The 23190-nt window shown below is 47.0% G+C and overlaps 1 protein-coding gene across 1 annotated transcript in view; it reads right to left on the bottom strand.

Moving 5' to 3' along the window:
• The window catches only part of MALRD1 (MAM and LDL receptor class A domain containing 1), a 195545-nt gene extending 172941 nt beyond the window's left edge, over positions 1–22604 (bottom strand). Inside the window, 8 exon segments of the mRNA XM_054389960.1 lie at positions 1094–1214; positions 2721–2888; positions 6778–6887; positions 14600–14693; positions 15985–16146; positions 16245–16339; positions 18767–18907; positions 22442–22604. Of these exon segments, the coding sequence (XP_054245935.1) occupies positions 1094–1214; positions 2721–2888; positions 6778–6887; positions 14600–14693; positions 15985–16146; positions 16245–16339; positions 18767–18907; positions 22442–22604 (1054 nt within the window).
• Between the last annotated feature and the right edge of the window lie 586 nt (positions 22605–23190).

Here is a 23190-nt window from a genome sequence, read left to right as displayed (position 1 = left end):
GTGAATTCTGTTTCCCCTTTCAAAAAAACATAAAAACAGAAAAGAAAATATAAGGAACAGCAGACACACAAAATGCTGGCATCAAACTGGAAGAAGCTGGATTTCGACGAGACACAAGGAAGTTCTTCCCCATGAGGGTGGTGAGGCACTGGAACAGGTTGCCAGGGCATCCTTTCCTTCTCCACACTACACAACCCCAGCTCCCTCAACTGCTGCTCGTATGATGACCTCCAAGCCCCTCAGCAGCCTCCCTGCCCTTCTCTGAACACCCTTCAGGATCTCAGTGTCTCCAGGATGGGAGAACCCTCTTGCCCTAAGGACAATGCAGTGGAATTAGCTCTTTAGTGGAAGACAGAAGATGTTTCTCTTCTGCCTCTGCATCCAAATGCAATGCTACTCAGTAAGTGGCACCTGATATTCCCACCACAGCTCACTTTGCAAAACCAGTGCAAGCTAATTGCAGCGTGACATCGAATGAGTCCTCATAGATGACTGATGACACCATATCGACCTTTCCCTCAGGTTTCACAGTACATTCCAGGTTGGAAGGGACCTCCAGAGATCATGCAGTCCAACCCCCCTGCCAAAGCAGGAACACCCAGGGTAGTCTGCACAGGAATGCATCCAGGTGGGTTTGGAAAGTCTCCAGAGAATGAGACTTCACAACCTCTCTGGGCAGCCTGTTCCAGGCCTCCAGCATCCTCACACCAAACAAGTTTCTCCTCATGCTGAGGTGAAATCTCCTACGTCCAAGCTTGTCCCTATTGTTCCTTGTCTTATTATTGCACACCACCAAAAAGAGCTTGCCCCCCTCTACTTGCCCCCCACCCCTCAGCTATTGATAGACATTGATCAGATCCCCTCTCAGCCTTCTCTTCTCCAGACTAAACACCCCCAGGGCTCTCAGTCTCTTTTCACAGGGGAGATGCTCAAGTCCTCCAATCATCCTCTTGGCTCTCTGATAGACTCTCTCCAGGAGGTCTCTGTGTTTCCTGAACTAGGGAGCCCAAAACTGTATCTTGAAGCTGTCAGTCAAATCACAATTGCACACAACAGACAAAGGGGGAAATACACTGAAAACCACAGAACTTGCCTTCGCTTTCTTGCCTGACACCCAGGAGTGATCTATTCACAGCTCCACATCCTCCTGTCACACCGATGTCATCAACAGCAACAGTAGCATTTGCCTTCAGGATAGTAGCTCTTAAAATAATCTGTAAAGAGGCAGAAATAAGTGAGGTCATTAAAGATGACATCTGTACGTTCCTTTGTAGTTCAGGGCATCTGCAGAGGAAGTGAATACCATTTACAACCAACTTGGTATAGCAGGCAGTGAAAACAAGGATTAAGATTTGCTCCAAGTCAGCTGTCAAAGCCATAGCTACCTTCTCTCATGGGAAGTTATACAACCCAGGGTGATCTCTCTCCTGTCTAAAAAAAAAAAAAAAAAAAAAAAAAAAAAAAAAACTCCTCTTCCTGCAAAGCTTCCCTCCTTTTTAAACAAGCCATTTAAAGTTACCAAATAGGATGGGTTTACAACTCCATTTCTTTCTGTTCACCCCTGCTATGCCTGCAGATGTCAGTAACAAGTGGCACAGTAAATGCAGGGATTAAAAAGTTGCATTTATAAAGGCAAAGGAAATATTCAGGAGGCCACAACAGGAAGTAAAGTTTAGTCATAACTCACCAATTATGAGAACTGAGTGTCTTTTCTTTCATTTTATATAGGAGACATATAATGAAGGGACCAAACTGGACTTTGGATTTGCTGAATCCTCATAGTTGAGTTGCTGATTTTCCTGACAGTTCCAGCCTAAGCTTTAATGAAGTATAGTTGGTTCTGTGATCAACACTGCAGGTTGAGGTATCTGCACTTCCCCTGCCTTTAGCCAGCACAAGGAGACCCTCACCCCTGGCCAACAGCTTTTATGAACAGCTGATTTTTAAAAAAGCTTCTAAACTATTGCTACCTGATTTTCATTATCAAAAAGAAAAGGAGATTCAAATACAAGCAATGCTGAAAAAATCCTGACAGTCTTGAATAGCTACATCTTCTCAAAAGGCTGGATGGAATTCTTTTGCAGATGAGCATTAAAGGACAGGAATGCTGGTTTTCACAGAATGACAGAATTCACAGGGTTGGAAGGGACTTCAAGGATCAGCCAGTTCCAAGCCCCCTGCCATAGCCAGGGACACCTCACACTAGAGCAGGTTGCTCACAGCCACATCCAGCCTGGCCGGAATATCCTCCAGGGATGAGGCTTCCACCACCTCCCTGGGCAACCTGTGCCAGTGTCTCACCACCCTCATGGGGAAGAACTTCCTAACATTCAATCTGAATCTCCCCACTTCTAGTTTTGCTCCATTCCCCCAGTCCTATCACTCCCTGACACCCTAAAAGTCCCTCCCCAGCTTTCTTGTAGCCCCCTTCAGACTCTGGTAGGCCACAAGAAGGTCTCCTCAGAGCCTTCTCCAGTCTAAACAACCTCAACTCTCCCAAGCCTGTCCTCATAGCAGAGCAGCTCCAGCCCTCTGCTCATCCTCATGGCCCTTCTCTGGACACACTCCAGCACCTCCAGATCCTGCCTATCTGGGCTCCAGATTGATTATGCTTGATTATAACAACAACAAAATTATGCTTGGTTATAAAAATAAATTAATTCTAGAGACCAAGTTAGAGCCCTTCTTTTGAAAGCAATGTAAATGCAGTCTGTAATTACCTGGAAGGGCAAGTCCTCAGCTGCACTTTTTACAGGTACATTCACTTTTGTCCACTGCATCTCAGGCAGTCCTGAAATGTCAGACAGCTTTTCCAAACTTCCATCCAATGCATTTCTTCTAAAGACAGACAGCTGGGCGTCCAGAGGCAGCCGGCACCAGAACCTTACCTGTTGAGTTTTGAAAGGAAATGCTTCAAAACCCAAATCAACCTGCCTCCCTGTCAGTACCAGCTCACAGAGCTGCTTAGCAGGGGTGGCTGACACAGCACCAGGCTGTGCAGCCGTTCAGAGAGATCTGGACATGCTGGGGAGCTAACAAAGGGGAACCTAATGAGGTTCAGCAAGGATAAGTCAGGAGTCCTGCACCTGAGGAGGAACACCACCATGCACCAGTGCAGATTAAGGGCTGACCTACTGGAGAGCAGCTCCATGGAGTAGGACCTTGGAGTACTGGTGGACTGTAAATTGTCCATGTGACAGCAATGTAAACTGGTGGCCAAGGTGGCCAATGGCCTCCTGAGGCTCCTTTAGAAGAGTGTGCCCAGCAGATCTAGGGAGGTTTTTCTTCCCCTCTACTCTGCCCTCGTAAGACCTCATCTGGAGCCTTATGTCCAGTTCTAGGCTCCCCAGTACAAAAAGGACAGGGATATATTTACATTCACATGATTGATTAATAACTGAAAAGCATCCTGCATATGGATTCATCATCTTTCACTTCTGGCTCTTGACCTAATCCAGAATGGACAACTACACCAAATCCACAACAACAGCTAAGTGTGAAGGGAGAGTCTCCTTTTGCTTGCGTTATATAGCAGAAGGTAGATCAGTGGTTGGGAAATATTCTTAGAATCAGAGAATGTTTTAGGTTGGAAAAGCTCTTTAAGATCATCAAGACCAACTCCATCTAACTCTACCAAGGCTGGGGCTAAACCATGGCCTTCAGCACCACATCTCTGCCTCTGAAACACCTCCAGGGATGGGTATTCAACCACCTCCCTGGGCAGCCTGCTCCAGGCTTTGAGAGCCCCTTCAGGGAAGAAGTTTCTTCTAATATCCAACCTGAACCTCCCCTGGGGCAACTCAAGGCCTTTTCCTCAGGTGCACACTTGTGTTACAGCACACTATTAGTCTTTCATATTTTCTGGCTTCATAGCTGGTAGATTCGGTTTCTCAGTGGTTTTTTTCCCCCATTCATTAAAATCATGCCTTATAGAAAATAATCTCAAGACTTGTTAATAAATTGTCATAGATATCTATGTAACTACTTTTTTTTTCCCCACTGGAAAGCTTACAGAATAAAAAGCAGTAGATACAAAAGTCCTCTTCAAAGTCACAGAATCACAGAATGTTAGAGGTTGGAAAGGACCTCCAGAGATCATCAAGCCCAGCCTCTCTGCCAGAGCAAGAGCACCCAGGGGAGTCTGCACAGGAACACATCCAGGTGGTTTCTGAAAGTCACCAGAGAAGGAAATTCCACAACCTCTCTGGGCAGCCTGCTCCAGGGCTCTGTCACCCTCACACCAAAGTTGTTTCTCCTCATCTTGAGGTGAAATCTTCTATGCTCAAGTTCATACCCATTGTTCCTTGTCTTACTACTGGCCCCATCCACTTGACTCCCACCCCTCAGATATGTACAGACAGTAATCAGATCTCCTCTCAGCCTTCTCCCAACTAAACAGCCCCAGGGCTCTCAATCTCTCTTCACAGGGGAGATGCTCAAGTCCCCTAAGCATCCTCATAGCTCTCTGTTGGACTCTCTCCAGCAGGTCTCTGTCTCTCTCAAACTGGGAAGCCCAGAACTGGACACAGGATTGCAGCTGTGGTCTCAGCAGGGCAGCACAGAGGGGGAGAAGAACCTCCCTACACCTTCTGGCCACACTTTTCTTGATGCACCCTAGGGTTCCACTGCCCTCGTGGCCACAAGGGCACAAAATAAGCTGTTTGAAAATCTACACCTTAAAGAACGTGGATGTAAGGTTTATGTTTATCAAACAGCTTTTCAAACCACCTTTTTCTTTTCATTATATCAGAAAAGAAATTGCCCTCTTTCTCTGTGCCTATGTGTTCTACCTTATGATGACTACTTCAGCCCATTAGAGACATAAGCAGAGCTAGGACTAGAAATTTGCTGCTACAGCTTCCAAAACCTTGACTCAGCTACAAGAAGCTGCAGACAGAAATTACCTCTAAGCTTCAATTAGCCAGTAAGGCACAACATAAAACTGTTAGCCTTCAGTTCCAATCTGCCTTTTCTTTTTCAAACCACTGGAGCTAAAGAACTTGCAAAGCTCTTAATAAACACAGCTCTCTTTATGTAGATCCTTTTATCCTCTCAGTGGGACATCCAGCAGAGGACCTCTCCTCACATTTACACATAGAGAACACAACACACTGATGCACATCCTAATGAGCAACCCCTGCTTGCAGCCTCTCTCCCAGCAATAAAAGTCTGCAGGGAAACTGTGGCAGAAAGTCAAGCTTCTAAGTCTTCAAAGCCACTCTTTTTTCAGACACACAGAGCTGGGTAAGAACTCACCCTGGGTTTTGTTGAATCTGGGAACTCGAAATGCATTCAATATAAGCAGACTCAGAATTGAAACTGCTTTCTTTTCTGGCTTTGAACTGGCAAAATGTACATGCATGCCTCTGCACTGGTGTTTCTTTGAAATGCAGACCAACCTCTGGAACAGATCTAACCAGAGTACTTCATTGATTCACATACCAGTTGTGCCCAGATCACTTTAAGGGCTTCTAAGATATATTAATTTGAATCTGAAAGGTGCTTATCGCCTCAATAAGAGATATCCAAGTCTATAAAAAAGAGATGAAACTTCACTGTGCATAAAAAGCTGTTGGTATCCCAGGAGGTTCTGATGGGATGCTTCAAGGCTCCTGTGTTCCCTGCAGCAACATTCTGCTTGATTTCATTCTGTAATTATTTAATTTGTGATTCTTTACAAGACTGAGCAGCCACATAAAATGCAATCACAGAATTGTTTCCTTTGGAAAAGCCCTGTAAGCTCATCCGCTCCAACCATTCTCTAATTCTACCCAGGCTGGGACTAAATCATGTCCTTCAGCACCACATCTATGCCTCTTTGAAAAACCTCTAGGGATGGGGATTCAATCACCTCCCTGGGCAGCCTGTTCCAGTCTCAACCTGATTCAGGTTAAGAACCCTTTCAGAGAAGAAGCTTGTTCTATGACTTTCAGATCTCCAGAAATTAACTTTTGCATTGGTCTACAGAGCCACAAGATACTGGAGGAGAAGGAGACTCCAAAACCTCTCTGGCAGCCTGGCCCAGGGCTTTCCTCACGGGAAAGAAGTTTTTCCTTAAGTTCAAGTGAAACCTCTTGTGTTCCAGCTTGTACCCTTTGCCCCTGGGTACCACAAAAAAAGAAGAGAAGACTGAGAGGGGATTTAACAAATACCTGAGGACTGGGGGTCAAGAGGGAGGGGACAGCCTCTGCTCAGTTCTGCCCTGTGACAGGACAAGGGGCAATGGATGGAAACTGCAGCACAGGAGGTTCCATCTCAGCATGAAGAACTTCTTCAGTGCAAGGGTCCAGAGCACTGGAACAGGCTGCCCAGAGAGGTTGTGGAGTCTCCTTCTCTGGAGCCTTTCCAGCCCTGTCTGGATGTGTTCTTGTGTGACCTGTGCTGGATTCTATGGCCCTGCTCTGGCAGGGGAGTTGGACTGGAAGATTTCCAGAGGTCCCTTCCAACCCCTAACATCCTGTGATCTGTGATCCTATCCTCATCCTCTTGGCCCCCACCCATTAGATATGTGGTTGGTATGCCCCTGAGTTCATTGTCCAGCTACATTTGTCAGAGCAGAGCTAAACCTGAGTCACCTGGAGGGTGTTTTAGAAGGAATAACAACCAGAGAGAAATATTTGGCAACCAGTAGGTAAAAATCCTGCTGCTTCTCCCTCCTCCCAAAGAACCAGTCTAGAGCTCCTTCTGCTAGTACTGAAGTGGAGCCCATTTTCCATATCTGCACATCAGATGAGTGATAGCTTACAAAGGTGGGGGCAGTTCACATCAAAGTGTTACCTGACAGCAGCAAAGCCCAGGGGTCAGCCTGACAAGGAGAGGACTCCCGAGATGAGACATGGCCATCTTTGTGTTCAGCTGAGGTGATCCACTGAACTGAATGAATGCTCCTGTAAACAAAAAGCAAAGAAACATGAAAGGTGCCATGCTGCAGTGGCAAACAGCTGCTTCAGAGAGGCCACAGGGTACTCTGTGAAGCACATCAAGCTTATTCCGAAGTGCAAACCAAGGGAACAGCTCTGCCATCAGTTCAGCCTTCGTGGATACTTTGGAGCAGAGTGCCTGGAAACTTGCCTGGCAGGAAAGGATCTGGGGGTGCTGGCTGATTAACATGAACCAGCAGTGAGCTCAGGTGGCCAAGAAGAACAACAGCATCCAGGCTTAGCTCAGTGACAGTGTGGCCAGCAGGAGTAAGGATTGTGCCTCTGTCCTCAGCAATGATGAGGCCACACCTTGAATCCTGAGCTCAGTTTTGAGGTCTCCCACTCCAAGAAGGACATTGAGGTGCTAGAGCAGGTCCAGAGAAGGACAGCGAAGCTGGGGAAGGGTCTGGAGAACAGGGCTGGGGAGGAGCAGCTGAGGGAGCTGAGAGTGTTCAGCCTGGAGAAGAGGAGGCTGAAGGGAGACCTCATTGCTCTCTACAGCTCCCTGAAAGGAGGGTGCAGTGAGGTGCAGGTTGGTCTCTTCTCACTAGTCTCAGGTGACAGAAGGAGAGGAAATGGCCTGAAATTGTGCCAGGAGAGGGTTAGGTTGGAGATTAGGAAAAATTTCTTTGCTGCAAGAGTGGTCAGGGATTGAAACAGGCTGCCCAGGGAGGTGGTGGAGTCCCCATCCCTGGAGGTGTTTGAGAAACCACCTGGTGCCATGGTTTAAAGGCTGTGGTGGTCTTTCTTTGATGCTTGGACTCAATGATCTTAGAGGTATTTTCCAACCAAACCAATTGTATGTCTCTATATAGGATTCTATAACAAGCAGAGTCTTAGAACAGGTGCTGTGACAACCAGTGCCTATGTAGGAAAGACAAGATGGAATTGCTAAATGTTCCTGCCTCTTTGCTCTGCAGTAAATTAACACAACTGAGCTCAAAGAGGATGAAGGAGAAAAGGATATTTGGGCAGCTTTTGCTACAGCTACCCTGCTGTGCTACCTGCAGGAACAGAAACCTGAAGAAGCCTCTGCAAAGGGAGATCAGATGTTGCTTCTGTGAGGCTTTACTGTGCAGTCTCACTACGTGTTTTTCTGCTCCCTTCAGGCAAAGCCTCTAACACTTCAATCCTCCAAATACCACAACTACTTCCCACCCCCTTCACACAGCTCCTGTCTGCTCCCTGCACAGGTTGGGGAGAATCAAGAGCCTGCAGGAGCTGCAGCGCAGAGCACCCTGGAGATCAAAGCACACAGACCTGAGCTGGGATCCCCAAAGGACACATTTGAATTAGCTTGAATAACGTTTCCAACAGAATTTAGAACAAAAATTCATCTCCTTAGGCTACAGTATTCACCCTGGGTGCAGCCCAGCCAGTGCTAAGCAGGCTAACAACACTGCCGACCATGGGAGCCAATGGAACAAGCTGCATTTTCTCATGGGGGCCACAGACTTGACATTGTTGTCTGTGCTAGTGGGGATGAAAGCTTAATTAGAGATCTAATCTGAACTCTGGCAAAGGAGCTGCCTTTGGGTTTGAACTGGAGCAGATGTGCCTCAGACAAAGGTAGGGAAGGACAAATATCTTCAAGGGGCCCTAACGCAGCATATTTTGAATGCTGCCAGCGCTGCCCTCGCTGAATACTGAGGACCTTTTCCATGCAAGGCTGTGCAAAGCAAGACTAAAGGCTCAGTCTTGTCTGTGCATTGCTATTGCACATACTGCCTTACATCTTGCAAAACCAGCTATTGTGCTGCCACGGTCATATTCCTGAGCCATTTATTTCCCATGGCTACATAATGAAGCAGAGGGTTAGGTCCAGCCCCACGTGAATAATTGCATGACTTTAGCAAGGCTGGCACAAAGAGGTGATCCCTACAGCTCCTTGTACAGACAGGCCTGCTGCACCATCCTCATTGGGATGCAAGGGTACTTCAAAGGATCCTCTTTCAGTCTGCAGCTGAGGCTCTACAGTATCCTTGTTAAGATCTTCATTAATCAAAATTTGCTGCTGCCCTCCCCAGGAGAGGAGACGAACAACCTGCAGTACCACCAGCAACTGTGCAACCTGAAGGACCTGGATTTAACCTGAGGAAAACTTGCTCCAGTTCTAGAAGCACAATTGTAATGCCATGATGTGGATGCAGCAGGAGCAGGAGTAGATGTTTACATTTAGAACAGGGATAGAACCATAGAATTGTCAGGGTTGGAAGGGACCTCAAGGCTCAGCCAGTTCCAACCCCCCTGCCATGGGCAGGGACACCTCACACTACAGCAGGTTGCTCACAGCCACATCCAGCCTGGCTGCAAAAACCTCCAGGGATGAGGCTTCCACCACCTCCCTGGGCAACCTGTGCCAGTCTCTCACCACCCTCATGGGGAAGAGCTTCTTCCTAACATCCAATCTGAATCTACCCATTTCTGTGGATAGATGGATGATGGTCAAGATCTAAAGGGTGTCTGCTGGGAGGATGAAGTCAGACTCTTCTCAGTGGTGTCCAGTTACAGGTCAAGGGGCAGTGGACACAAAGTGGAACACAGAAGGTTCCATAGAAACATAAGGAAAAGCTGCTTCATTTTGAGAGTGCCAGAGCACTGGAGCAGACTGCCCAGAGATGTTGTGTGGTCTCCATCTCTGGAGGCATTCCCAACTGCTCAGATGTGTTTCTTTGTGATTTAATCTGGGTGATCCTGCTCTGGCAGGGGGTTGGACTAGATGATCATCAGAGATCACTTCCACCTCCTCCATTCTGTGTGTTTCTCACCTCAGAAAGAGCTTTGCATTTACTTCTAAGGGGAATGCATCGTTTCTCGGTTTGAAAGATGCTGCAGAGAATTATAGAAGGGTCCAGGACAGAAGGGACCTCCAAAGCTCATCCAGTCCAATCCCCCTGCAGTCAGCAGGGACATCCCCAACTAGATCAGGTTGCCCAGAGCCCTGTCCAGCCTCACCTTGAACGTCTCCAGGACTACCTGTTCCAGTGTTCCACTACTCTCATAGTAAAGAACTCCTTCCTAACATCCAATCTCAATCTGCTCTCCTCTAGTTTGAAGCCATTGCCCCTGGTTCTGTCACTGCAGGCCTTTGCAGACTTCTTGCAGCCCCTTTAAGGTACTGTAAAATTATTATTAGGTCTCCCTAAAGTCTTCTCCAGGCTGAACACCCCCAGCTCGAGGCCTCAACCTGCAGCAGGATATAAAATTGTGAACTCAACTTGTAATAATTGAGGTATGAAAGCAGCTTAAGTGCAGCAGCACATAGGTCCATGTGGGCTCATTTAAGATGCTGCTTAGGTTGCAGAGCAGATGTTGCTACCAGCAGCCTTCATTACGACCACATTACATCTTAGATCTCACCAGTCCCTAGAACAACCCACATGGGAAAGGCACACACATGCCAGTGCCCTCCTCTGCAGCTCAGAGTTCAGAAGCTGGGACATAGTAAATGCCCACAGACAATGCAGTGATCCTCATCCAGTGCCACTCTACACAGACAGTACAATGAAATTTCGAAGAGCTGCTGGAAAGTGACTAGCAACCCTCCTATATTTGAAGAGGACCTACAAGAAAGCTGGGGAGGGACTTTTTAGGGTGTCAGGGAGTGACAGGACTGGGGGAATGGAGCAAAACTAGAAGTGGGGAGATTCAGAATGCACATTAGGAAGAAGTTCTTCCCCATGAGGGTGATGAGACACTGGCACAGGTTGCCCAGGGAGGTGGTGGAAGCCTCATCCCTGGAGGTTAAGGCAAGACTGGATGTGGCTGTGAGGTGTCCCTGGCCACAGCAGGGGGGTTGGAACTGGATGATCCTTGAGGTCCCTTCCAATCCTGACAATTCTATGATTGTGTGATTAACATGAACCCAAAAGCTAATCTTTTGGGGATGTTCTTGTTTTGTTTTTTTTCTAAGAGGTGATTTGGTTACTTTGCCTCTGTAACCTTCATTTTCATTAACCTTCACTTCTAGTTTTGCTCCAATCCCCTGTCCAGAGTGGTAAGGGTTGGAAGGGACCTCTGGAGTCTAACTCCCCTGCCAAGGCAGGTTCACCTAGAAAGGGTCACACAGGAACACATTCTGGTGAGTTTTGAATGTCTCCAAAGATGGAGACTCCATTACCTTTCTGGGCAGCCTGGTCCAGTGCTCCATCACCTTTAAAATAAAGAAGTTCCACCTCATATTTAGATACTACTTGTTATGTTCAATTTTGTGCCTGTTACCCCTTGTCCTGTCACTGGGCACCACTGAAAAAACCTGGTCCCATCCTCCTGACATTACCCTTTAAGTATTTCTAGGCATTTGTGCCATCCCCACTCAGTTTTCTCTTTTCTCAACCCAATCCTCTCAGACTCTCCTCATAAGAGCGATGTTCTAGTTCCCCAGTCACTTTGTAGCTCATTTCTGTACCCTCTCCAACAAGTCTCTGTCCTCCTTGAACTGGGGAGCCCAGAGCTGGACACAATATTCCAGATGTGGTGTCACCAAGGCAGACTAGAGGAGCAGGAGAACCTCCCTGAACCTGCTGGCCACACCTCTTGATGCACTCCAGGACACCACTGGCCTTCTTGGCCACAAGGGTGCATTGCTGGCTTATAGTCACCCTGTTGTCCCCCAGGACTCCCATGTTACCTGTCTTATATACATAATATACAACATTCACCTCAAATCACTTATTATCAGTCTGCCACCATTTACAAGAGGTATAATCAAAAAAATCACAACACAGTGGGAGTTGGAAGGCACCTCCAGAGATCATCAAGTCCAACCCCCCTGCCACAGCAGGTTTGCTTAAACCACACTTCTCACAGATGGAAGAAAGGAATAATAATAAAGGAAATCTCACCATGTCCAGCTTCAGTTGTATGACCTGCATCAGGAAGCCTCCTGTCAAGGGGATCTTGCTCCCTCATTACATTCCAGTCAGCATCACTTATGCTTAGTGGCTTCCATCCACAGAGACCAGTCTCAAAATCACATGGAGGGTAATGAGCTGTTGTAAGAAGAACATAGAGAACAGACCACTAAGTTGAATTCATTGCAACAGCTTAACTCCATAGCTATGACTCTTTCATGTTTGGATGCACAATGAAGCTCAAATGTTGGTATGTTTTGCAGAAATCCAGATGATGATGATGATGGAGCCCCTGTTGCAAGAAGGATCTGGAGGTGCTGGAAGGTGTCCAGAGAAGGGCTTTGAGGATGAGCAGAGGGCTGGAGCTCCTATGAAGATAGATTGAGAGAGTTGGGGTTGTTCAGTCTGGAGAAGAGAAGGCTCCCAGGAGACCTTCTTGTGGCCTTCCGGTATCTGAAGGGGGCTCCAAGAAAGCTGGGGAGGGACTTTTGAGGGCGTCAGGGAGTGATAGGACTGGGGGGAATGGAGCAAAAGTAGAAGTGGGGAGATTCAGATTGAATGTCAGGAAGAAGGTTGCCCAGGGAGGTGGTGGAAGTCTCATCCCTGGAGGTTTTTAAGGCCAGGCTGGATGTGGCTGTGAGCAACCTGCTCTAGTGTGAGGTGTCCCTGGCTATGGCAGGGGGGTTGGAACTGGATGATCCTTGTGGTTCCTTCCAACCCTGACAATTCTATGATTCTCTATTTCACACACTCTTTTTCATGAAAGAGGAGCCTAAAGGTGGAATTCTGCTCTCAGTTTGCTTAGCATAAAGAGATTTTTCTTTCTGACACTTTCTGCAGTCTTGAACAGAACACTTCCAAAGGAAAATCATCCTTTATGTCTTTTAATTTAATTGTCCTTGTTTGTCTTTTTAAATTTTCTTCTAATTTAATATTTTTTAATTTTTCATTTGTTTTTCCTTATTTTAAAAAAAATCATTTAATCTTCTTCTTTATAAAAATTTTCTCTGGTCCTTGCCTGAGTTCACAGACAAGTATGGCCAAAAGTTTAAATCAGCATCCAGGCTCATTTAAGCAGCACTGTTAGAAAACTGCTTCAAAAAAAGATGGACCCTGGGAGGAAAATATTTACAAAACATTGGCTTCTATACATCTCCATTACAAGAAGATTGAAACATGGAGGGACTTAACCTGGCCAAGTTGAGTGAACTGAAGTCTAGATCCTCATTGAAACAACCCTGGGTGCCTGCCTGAATCTTTGCCCTAGGATCTGCATCTTGCTCACCCTGGGATCTGCCTACAATTGCTCAGCACTTTGATAGGTTAATAATGTGCATCTACTTTCAGCTGGGAAATCTGGAGAGCTTTACTGGAGACCACAGCATGCAAAATCCATCATGCAACCTAGCCTGGGCTGTGCCAAACACTGCATTCCAACACCCTCCAGTTAAATTCAAAGACCAAGCCCTCAGTGCCTGCACTGAGACTCAGAGGCAGGAAAGCAAAGGAGCTGCTTTGACTCGGGACTGTGCTCACCTGAGGATGTGACATAGGTGTCACAGCACAACCTTCTTGCGTCACACAGAGCAGCAGGCAGTCTGATTTATGCTGTCATGGGTAGTATGCCTTCCCCACAATAATATGAGCAGGCAGTGTGAGCTTGCATCCCAGAAGGCAAATCACTTCCTGGGCTGCATCCAAAGAAGCATTGCCAGCAGAGCCAGAGAGGTGATTCTGACACTTTGCTCTGTTCTGCTGAGACCTCACCTGGAGTGCTGTGTGCAGGTCTGGAGCCCTCAATATAGGAAGGACATGGAGCTGATGGAGCAGGTCCAGAGGAGGGCCATGAGAATGATCAGGGGATTGGAGCAGCTCTGCTATGAGGACAGGCTGAGGGAGCTGGGGGTGTTCAGCCTGGAGAAGAGAAGGCTCCAGGGAGACCTAAGAGCAACCTGCCAGTACGTGAAGGGGCTACAAGAAGGCTACAGAGAGACTGTTTGCAAAGGCCTGCAGGGACAGGACCAGGGGCAATGGCTTCAAACTACAGCAGAGCAGATTGAGATTGGATGTGAGGAAGAAGTTCTGCACCATGAGGGTGGTGGAACACTGGAACAGGTTGCCCAGGGTGGTAGTTGAGGTCCCATCCCTGGAGATCTTCAAGGTGAGGCTGGACAGGACAACCTGACCTAGTGGAGGATGTGCACCTGCTGACTATAGGGAGGTTGGACTGGACGTCCTTTGGAAGTCCCTTCCAACCCAGACCGTTCCTTGATTCTGTAATATGTTGGGTTGAAAAGAGAAACAGGGAAGGTTTTGCTAGAGAATCCCAACATGGTCTGGCTGCAGAGCTGACAGGTCTGACAACACAGCTCTTGGGTGTAGTGGAGTGGAACAAAACAGCCCTGCTGCACAGCTGAGGATCAGGATCTTCATGCATTTAAAAACACACAGAAGAGCCTTGGGAATCTCCCAAAAGTCAGCTCTAAAGGTTTCTTTCCTGAGCTGGCTAAAGACACCAATTTGTTGGCCAAAACCAGTAATCTTTTCTGCCCACTGAGGCCTTAGCAGTCTCCTGGCTGCAGGAAGCTACATTTATAAGGTAAGGAAGTTCTTAAGGTTTTCATTGTCATTCTTTGTAAGTGTGTTTAGATGTGATAAGACAGATGATGGTTTCGAGGAATAAAAAGGAGCCTGATGAAATTAAAACACTCCTGGAATTCCAAAAGCTTTTGAATACCAAAAGAGGCTTCCCTTTGTGTTTACTCTTCTAATCCAAGGGGAAGACAACATCAACCAATCTGTCTTCTGAAACCCAGGTACTCTTACCAGAGGCCAGAGAACATCCTTCACTGAAAGTAATGTCATCAATGGCAACAGTTTCATCTTGGCTCTGGGTCTCCACCATCCCCCACCAGATAACCTGCAGAGATGAACAGCAAATCAATAAGTGTGGCAGGTTTGGGCTGACACCTAGGAAATTTTCCACAGATCTTGAGTAGAAAGTGGTAGAATGTAAATAAATTACCACTGGATGCAAAAGGGAGAATAATGCTAAGGTCTAAACAATCCCATGGGGCAGATAACTAACAAAGTTAGTTGTATAAACTAGCCTTTTCTTGCCTCTTCACTCTAGCTAATCCCAGCTGGTGGCTTGCTGACCTTGGCTGTGTTTCTTTGTTGTGGCTAAGTACTACCAAGCTACTCTCTGCTTTTCTCCTCTCTTTCCTTTGTCCAGGGAGGGAGAGGGGGAAGCTATTTGTAGGCCCCTGCTTTCTTTCCAGGGGGGTTCTTGTGTTGTTTATAAATACCTGTAAATATTGTATGTTTTGTACACATTTGTTGCATTTCATGTTTCCAGATTGTGGTTTGCCTTGTAAATAGAGCTTCTTTAGCTTCCATCCCACTGAGCTGGCCTGGCAATTTTATTTTGGGGGGTAATTCTCTCAGATTAGTTGGTAGGGTAATTTTAACCCCAGCACAAGAAATTACTTTCACCAGCATCACAGACAAGAGAAAAAAAAACCCAAAACAACAACTTCCAAAAGAAGCCAGGCTAGTCCATGGAATTCCTGACAGACAGAACTCAGATAATGCACTTCGTTTGGGAAGACCATTCTGGCTCTTTCACATATCTGTGGCTTCTTAGCACAGATGTATAGTCCAAGCATCTAACACAAGACCGAAGCAGCATTTGATTGAAAGGATGTGAAAACCACAGTAAAATCCATGAAAGCTTAGGCAAGAACCACAACAGTTAAGAAACAAAGCATTTTGTGTTTTACCAAGCTGTTATTCCAACAGAGACTGGAAATGGGAAGCTTTTCTGCTTGAATTAATCAGACCTGGAGGTAAGTCAGAGAAACAAACACTGTCATAAGTCTTTCAGCAAGCTTTTAGCCAAAACAAACCTGGAGGAGCACTTAGCTGTCACTCTGCTCTCTTGGCCACAAGGGCACATTGCTGTCCCATGCAGAACTTGCTGTCCACCAGCACTCCAAGGTCTTTCTCTATGGAGCTGCTCTCCAGCAGGGCAGCTCCTGACCTGTCCTGGTGCCTGCTGTTCTTCCTCCCCAGATGCAGGACCCTGCACTTGTCCTTACTCCTCACAATAATGCTTTCCATTTACTAAATAGTCCTCCCTGGCTTATGAAAAAGACACAATTTCTAAAGCTGTAAATAGAACCTGTTAAATGTCACCTCAATTTACCAACCTCATACTTCTCAGTGCTACTGATTGTGATAGTCTTTGCTTTCCACTGATTTTGCAGTTCTCCTGAATCTTGCCAGATGTCTGTAATGGTATTTTCAGAGTGCTTTTTAACCCCCACAATCAGTGTTCCACTCATTTGACTGATCCAATAATGAAATGTAATCTAGGACACAAAAAAAACCCAAAACAAAACAAAGATCTGATTATTCCAGGGATGAACTAAGAGAAACAAAGAAGTAGAAGGACAATATATCAAAATACCTGGCAAATATGTTCCTCATCAGTTGGAAGGAAAACATTGGTCCTTAAAGTTGCAGAAGATGATTTCATTTCAGAGGACAATGAGAGGAAATAAGCTGTTAAAAGGAATTAAATAGAAATCTTAGGAGCATGGAGAACAGTTATGTGCAATACAGGATTTTGGCATACATACACCATGAGTTGATAAGCAAAAAATGCTAATAACAGACATACACCATGGGTTGATAAGCAAAAATGTTAGTAACAGACATATACCGTGAGATAAGCAAAAATATTTATAACATACACACACCATGAGTTGACAACCAAAAATATTTATAACATACATACACCATGAGTTGACAACCAAAAAAAAATTAATAACTTACACACACTATGAGTTAATAACCCAAAAAACCCACAAAAATAAGCACATACTTGCACCACAGGTAAAGAATTAAAAATTAATAACTGTCCTGAAAGGACAAACCCCAAAACAGGTCCTTACCCAGACAGTGGGCTAAGCACCTGTGAATTTGCAAACCCAGACATTTCCTGGGGTATAGATGGTCCAGGCAAACGTGCAGCATGTGTAACTAACAGTGACAAACTTCTTCCTCCTGATCCATGGAACTTCCTATGGCTCAGCTTCCACCACTGCCCCTTGTGCTGGCATTGGGCATCACCCAGCAGAGCCTGGCTCCAGCCTCTGGGCACTCCCCCTGCACATCTTTATCACCAGCAATGAGGTCACCCTCAGGCTCCTCCTCTCCAAGCCTCAGAGCCCTCAGCTCCCTCAGGCTCTCCTCATAAGGAAGATGTTCCACTGCCTGCAGCAGCTTTGTGGCTCTGTGCAGTCAAGGCTACTCACAGGAATTGCTGAGCAAAGGGCTGGGGTTTTAGAAACTGCTGAGCAAAAAAGGGCTCTTCTCTGCTCCAGAATTTTGATGCCAAATGTCCTCTCCTGGATTCAGATACCTAATCATAGAGATAGCCTCCTAATCACAGAATGGCAGGGCTTGGAAGGGACCTCCAGAGATCATCCAGTCCAAGCCCCCTGCCTGAGCAGCATCACCCAGGGCAGGTCCCACAGGAACACAGCCAAGAGGGTTTGGAAAGTCTCCAGGGAAGGAGACTCCACAGCCTGAGCAGCCTGCTCCAGGCTCCAGCAACCTCACAGGGACAAAATTTTCCTTCTGTTCCTGTGGCTCCTCCTCTGCTCCAGCTTGCTCCCAGTGCCCCTTGTGCTGTCCTTGGACATCCCTGAGCAGAGCCTGGCTCCAGCCCTGCACATCTTTATCCTCAGCCATGAGGGCAGCCCTCAGGCTCCCCTGCTCCAAACCCCAAGCCCCAGCTCCCTCAGCCTGGCCTCACAGGGAGATGTTCCACTGCCTGCAGCAGATTTTGGCTCTGTGCTGGACTCTTTCAAGCAGTTTCCTGAAGTCCTTCTTGACCTGAGGGGCCCAGAACTGGACACAATATTCCAGATGGCTACCACACCACTCAAGAAATGACAGATACAGAGGTGGCTGAGTACCCAAACCAAGTCAATAGGAACATAGACGTGACTGAAGTTTGCTTCCAACTTGAGGCTGATAGTTCTCAATCTTTTTTTTTTTTTTTGGCTTCATGTGTCTGCATAAGTTAAAATTTCACTTCCTCACCAGTTCTTCACAGGTAAAGGTAACCTTTATTCATGGTTACAAGCAAGAGCATCATTCAGGTGCTTGCTACATCCCAAAGCATTGTATCCTAATGCCCAAGAATAAACCGTAGAAACTTCCACTAAAGCAGGACTGTTAGCTGGTTAAGCAATTCTTATCCCAGCCAGGAGTTCAATAGATTTTACTTCCATTGTATTTGTCTTTTATTTCCTCCCTGATGAGAAGAGATGTCATTATTTAAAGTGTTTTGCAACTTGAACAATTGAAATAAAAGTTGTTTGGGAGCTACTTAAATTTGTGTGCTAATGTCAGATAAAAATCAGCATATCTTCAAGAGCAGCCTGATTTTCAGCAGCCCAGCAGACACACAGCAGGATCACAGAATCATAGAATGGTCTGGGTTGGAAGGGACCTCCAAAGCTCACCCAGTCCAATCCCTCCGCACTCAGCAGGGACATCCCCAACTAGATCAGGTTGCCCAGAGCCCTGTCCAGGCTCACCTCCAGGGATGGGACCTCAACCAGCTCCCTGGGCAACCTGTTCCAGTGTTCCACCAGCCTCATGGTAAAGAACTTGTTCCTCACATCCAATCTCAATCTGCTCTGCTCTAGTTTGAAGCCATTGCCCCTGGTCCTGTCCCTGCAGGCCTTTGCAAACAGTCTCTCTGCAGCCTTCTTGTATCGCCGTTCAGGTACTGGCAGGTTGCTCTTAGGTCTCCCTGGAGCCTTCTCTTCTCCAGGCTGAACACCCCCAGCTCCCTCAGCCTGTCCTCATGGCAGAGCTGCTCCAACCCCCTGAGCATTTTCGTGGTCTCCTCTGGTCAGCATAACACAATGAGTTAGAGCTAATGGTTCCTTCAAAGATTGTGAGGATTCTTACCACTGTCATTCCCATTGTGGTCAAAGTATGGTGGGCTTCTGCCAGATTGACCTTTTCTCCTTACCCATCCAGGCTGGAAACTCAGTTCGTGAAGAGCTTCACACAGATCAGTTTCGAAATCACACTTGGCACAGGAGGAACCTGAGTTGAAGCAAACAAAATGAAAACCTCCAAAGCAGCAGCAAAGGGCTCTATGTTCTCCCCATCACTGGCTATTTAATTAGCACAAAAGGACACTCCAAACAGCCTCACATGAAAAGCAAGAAGCAACATCATGAGTTTTAACCATGAACAAAGAGAAGGAGGGCAGGGGGAGTGAGACAAGACAGAATGAATGTTGGAAAAAACACCACAAAACCAACCATCATGAGAAGAGAAAGCTCCAGGGAGACCTTCTTCTGGCCTTCCAGGATCTGAAGGGGGCTACAAGAAAGTTGGGTGTCAGGGTGTGATAGGACTGGGGGGAATGGAGCAAAACTAGAAGCAGGGAGTTTCAGATTGGATGTTAGGAAGAAGTTCTTCCCCATGAGGGTGGTGAGACACTGGCACAAGTTGCCCAGGGAGGTGGTGGAAGCCTCATCCCTGGAGGTTTTTGCAGCCAGGCTGGATGTGGCTGTGAGCAACCTGCTGTAGTGTGAGGAGTCCCTGGCCATGGCAGGGGGGTTGGCACTGGATAATCCTTGAGGTCCCTTCCAACCCTGACAATTCTATGACTCTAAGTCCTCTCCTCACCAGACCCAACCTGAACAAGGCCATTTCTATTCTGTGCCTCTAACATGCACCTTTTACTTCACAGGTATACATGTAGCTATCTGTGTGTAGGAACAGAACATACTGCAGCTGTTGGCTGAAGAATATTGCCATGTCCTCTGATTAGCCAGGATTCTTGCATAGAACACAAAGACTTACAAGCAAGACCACCCCTCAGGCTGTGCAGCCATCCACTCAGAGCTGGGTATAAGAAACCTCATGAAGATTAATAAGGACAAGTGCAGGATCCTACATCTATGGAAGAAAAACAACAGGTAGCAGTACAGGTTAGAGGCTGCCCTGCTCGAAAGCAGCTCCATGGAGAAAGACCTTGGAGTGCTGGTGGGCAGCAAGTTCTGCATGGGACAGCAATGTGCCCTTGTGGCCAAGAGAGCCAATGGGATCCTGGGGTGAGCAAGAAAAGTGTGGCCAGCAGGGCTAGGGAGGTTCTACTCCCCCTCTGCTCTGCCCTGCTGAGACCACAGCTGCAATCCTGTGTCCAGTTCTGGGCTCCCCAGTTTGAGAGAGACAGAGAACTGCTGGAGAGAATCCCAGGGAGAGTCACAAGGATGATTAGGGGACTTGAGCATCTCTGCTGTGAAGAGAGACTGAGAGCCCTGAGGCTGTTTAGTCTGGAGAAGAGAAGGCTGAGAGGGGATCTGATCAATGTCTATCAATAGCTGAGGGGTGGGGGGCAAGTGGAGGGGGCCAGGCCCTTTTCAGTTTTGCACAGTAATATGACAAGGAACAACAGATGCAAACTGGAACATACAGTGTTTCAACTCAATATGAGGAGAAACTTTCCAGTGAGGGTGAGAGAGCCTTGGAGCAGGCTGCCCAGAGAGGTTGTGGAGTCTCCTTCCCTGGAGACTTTCCAAACCCACCTGGATGTGTTCCTGGGTGACCCTGCTCTGGCAGGGGGGTTGGGCCCCTACCATTCCACGACTGTGACTCTAGATTTAAGTTTCTGCTCTTTCTCACAGATTTCAGCTGAATTCAATGGCCAGGGGTGATGCTGAGGGACATGGCTTAGCACCACACTTGGTAGAATTAGAGAATGGTTGGTCCCAATGATCTTAAAGATCTTTCCCAGGTGAAACAATCCTGTGGTTCTGTGACCTCTAACAAGCTGTAATTAACATTTTTCAGTGCACACAGAAATGCACAGGCTCAGCTAAAGACAATCTACTGCAGACCTTAAAACCCAACCCAACCAAATAGGGAGATTCCCTTTGTTGCACAGCAAGCAGAAGAACTTAGATAAAAGTTCTGTTAAAATGAGAATGTTTTATAAATCCAAGCTCTTTTTTGTCCTCCAGAAAACAGATCATGCATCCTGCCCCTGGGTGTGTCCTGTCTCTAAGTGTGTTCTGCCCCCCCCGGCCACCCCCTGTATCCCATATCCACAGGGCAGCCCCTGGGACAACTGAAGCTGTGCTAAGAGCTCCAGCTTCAACCTACACCTGCCCCAGAGCACTTGGGTGCATCCTGCCTCCAAGTGTCCCCTGTCCCTGTGTGTACCACCCCTGGGTGTGTCCTATCTCCATGTGTTTTCTGTCCCCAGGTGTGCACTGCACTCCATGTCACTCCCTGAACCCCATATCCACAGGGAGGGGAGGAGAAAAGGAAGGGGAGGGGAGAAGGGAGGGAAAAAGAAATTCACTCTCTGAAAAGAGTGAATTTCAGATTCTAATTTACCCAAACATTAGCAGTTAAAAAAAAAAAAAGAAAAATTCACTCTCCCTGCTCAGATCTTTCCTGTAAAGAAAATAGCAGCATCTGTACTCAGAGCCTTTGATTGTGACAAAGATTAAGCCAGGATTGGCAGCTGATAATTTGGATGAAACCTGAAATTATTCCAGCAAACAGTTTTACCACAGATTAAGGAAAAAAAGAAAAGTAATAGTTTGAATTCAGGTGGATGAGAAAACATTTTCTATATCATATCTGTAGGAAGATTTATGAACAAGTTGCACTGTACAGAGCCTGAAAATTAAGCAGGAAAAGTCAAACTGAACGAGATAGAGACTGTCTTAGAAAATCAAATTAAAAAAATAGAAGGGGAAATAAAAAAGAATTCCAAATAGTTACATTTGAGAGGGGGAAAACAAACAAACAAACAACAAACTTCCTAGTGCTATCTGTTGCTGCATTCACATGGAAAAGACAAGTGCTGATGGGGGACAAGCTACTGCTGGGGAGATTCTAGTTGGACTCCAGAAGAAAATGAGAGCAGTCGGACACTGGAATCGTCTCCCAAGGGAAGTGGTGGATTGCCCTGCACTGGTCAGGTTTAAGGCTCAGCTTGCCAGGGTGCTGGGCCAGCTCATTTTAACTCCACTGTCACCTAGAAAGGCTGGAGCAGATGATCCTTGGGGTCCTTTCCAACCTGGCATTCTGTGATTCATACCATAGCCACATTTATAACCATAGAATGGTCCAGGCCAAAAGGGACCTCCTCCAAGGGTCATCCAGTCTGACCTCCCTGCACTCAGCAGGGACATCCCCAACTAGATCAGGTTGCCCAGAGCCCTGTCCAGCCTCACCTTGAAAGATCTCCAGGCATAGAGCCTCAACCACCTCCCTGGGCAACCTGTTCCAGTGTTCCACCACCCTCATGGTGCAGAACTTCTTCCTCACATCCAATCTCAATCTGCTCTGCTGTAGTTTGAAGCCATTGCCCCTGGTCCTGTCCCTGCAGGCCTTTGCAAACAGTCTCTCTGCAGCCTTCTTGTAGCCCCTTCACGTACTGGCAGGTTGCTCTTAGGTCTCCCTGGAGCCTTCTCTTCTCCAGGCTGAACACCCCCAGCTCCCTCAGCCTGTCCTCATAGCAGAGCTGCTCCAACCCCCTGAGCATTTTCGTGGTCCTGCTCTGGACCTGCTCCATCAGGTGCTCCATTTGTGGTGGAGCTTGTTGAAACCTACCTTGTTTGTCCTCATTGCTGTCTCCACACTGGTTGGCAGAAGCACAGAGCTCCCCAGGAGGCCCAGAGGAGCCATCACCATGCTGGCACTCACTGCCTGTAGGTGACCAAGCATCTACCAGAGCTAAGCTATGTAACACACAGAAGAAGAGGAGTCTCTTCATGGGCTAATGCTGCTACCCAAGTGACCACTTGGAAAAGAGTTGTTTTACCTGTCTAGTATTGGTCATGAAGCACCTTTGGCAAAGCTGTGCTTGCACACATCCCCCCAAAAGGTGTTCTTAGAACCTCCCTTCCGGAATCTGCAGCTTAAAGGAAATATGGATCCTACAAAGCAGTGACCTGGCATGTCTCTGGGTAATATTTAACTGAATTATAACATTGTTTTATGAGCACAGAATTTTGGTGCACACTGTGCAAGTCAGCTGTGTATCATTAACTCACTGATTGGGTTTATTGCCCCAGAGCTTGCAAACAGATAAGAAAAAAAAAGAGGAAGAGAGAGTAGAATAAAGAACTCTATTTTCCCTTAGGAGGTAGAAAATCACAGAACTGTCAGGGCTGGCAGGGACCTCAAGGATCATTCAGTTCCAACCCCCCTGCCATGGGCAGGGACACCTCACACTACAGCAGGTTGCTCACAGCCACATCCAGCCTGGCTGCAAAAACCTCCAGGGATGAGGCTTCCACCAACCTGTGCCAGTGTCTCACCACCCTCATGGGGAAAGAACTTCTTCCTTACGTCCAGTC

Source organism: Indicator indicator, chromosome 20 (genome assembly GCF_027791375.1).
Source record: "Indicator indicator isolate 239-I01 chromosome 20, UM_Iind_1.1, whole genome shotgun sequence".
Classification (NCBI taxonomy): domain Eukaryota; kingdom Metazoa; phylum Chordata; class Aves; order Piciformes; family Indicatoridae; genus Indicator; species Indicator indicator.
Note: the sequence above shows the minus strand (reverse complement) of the source record. Positions and strands in the feature narration are given on the sequence as shown.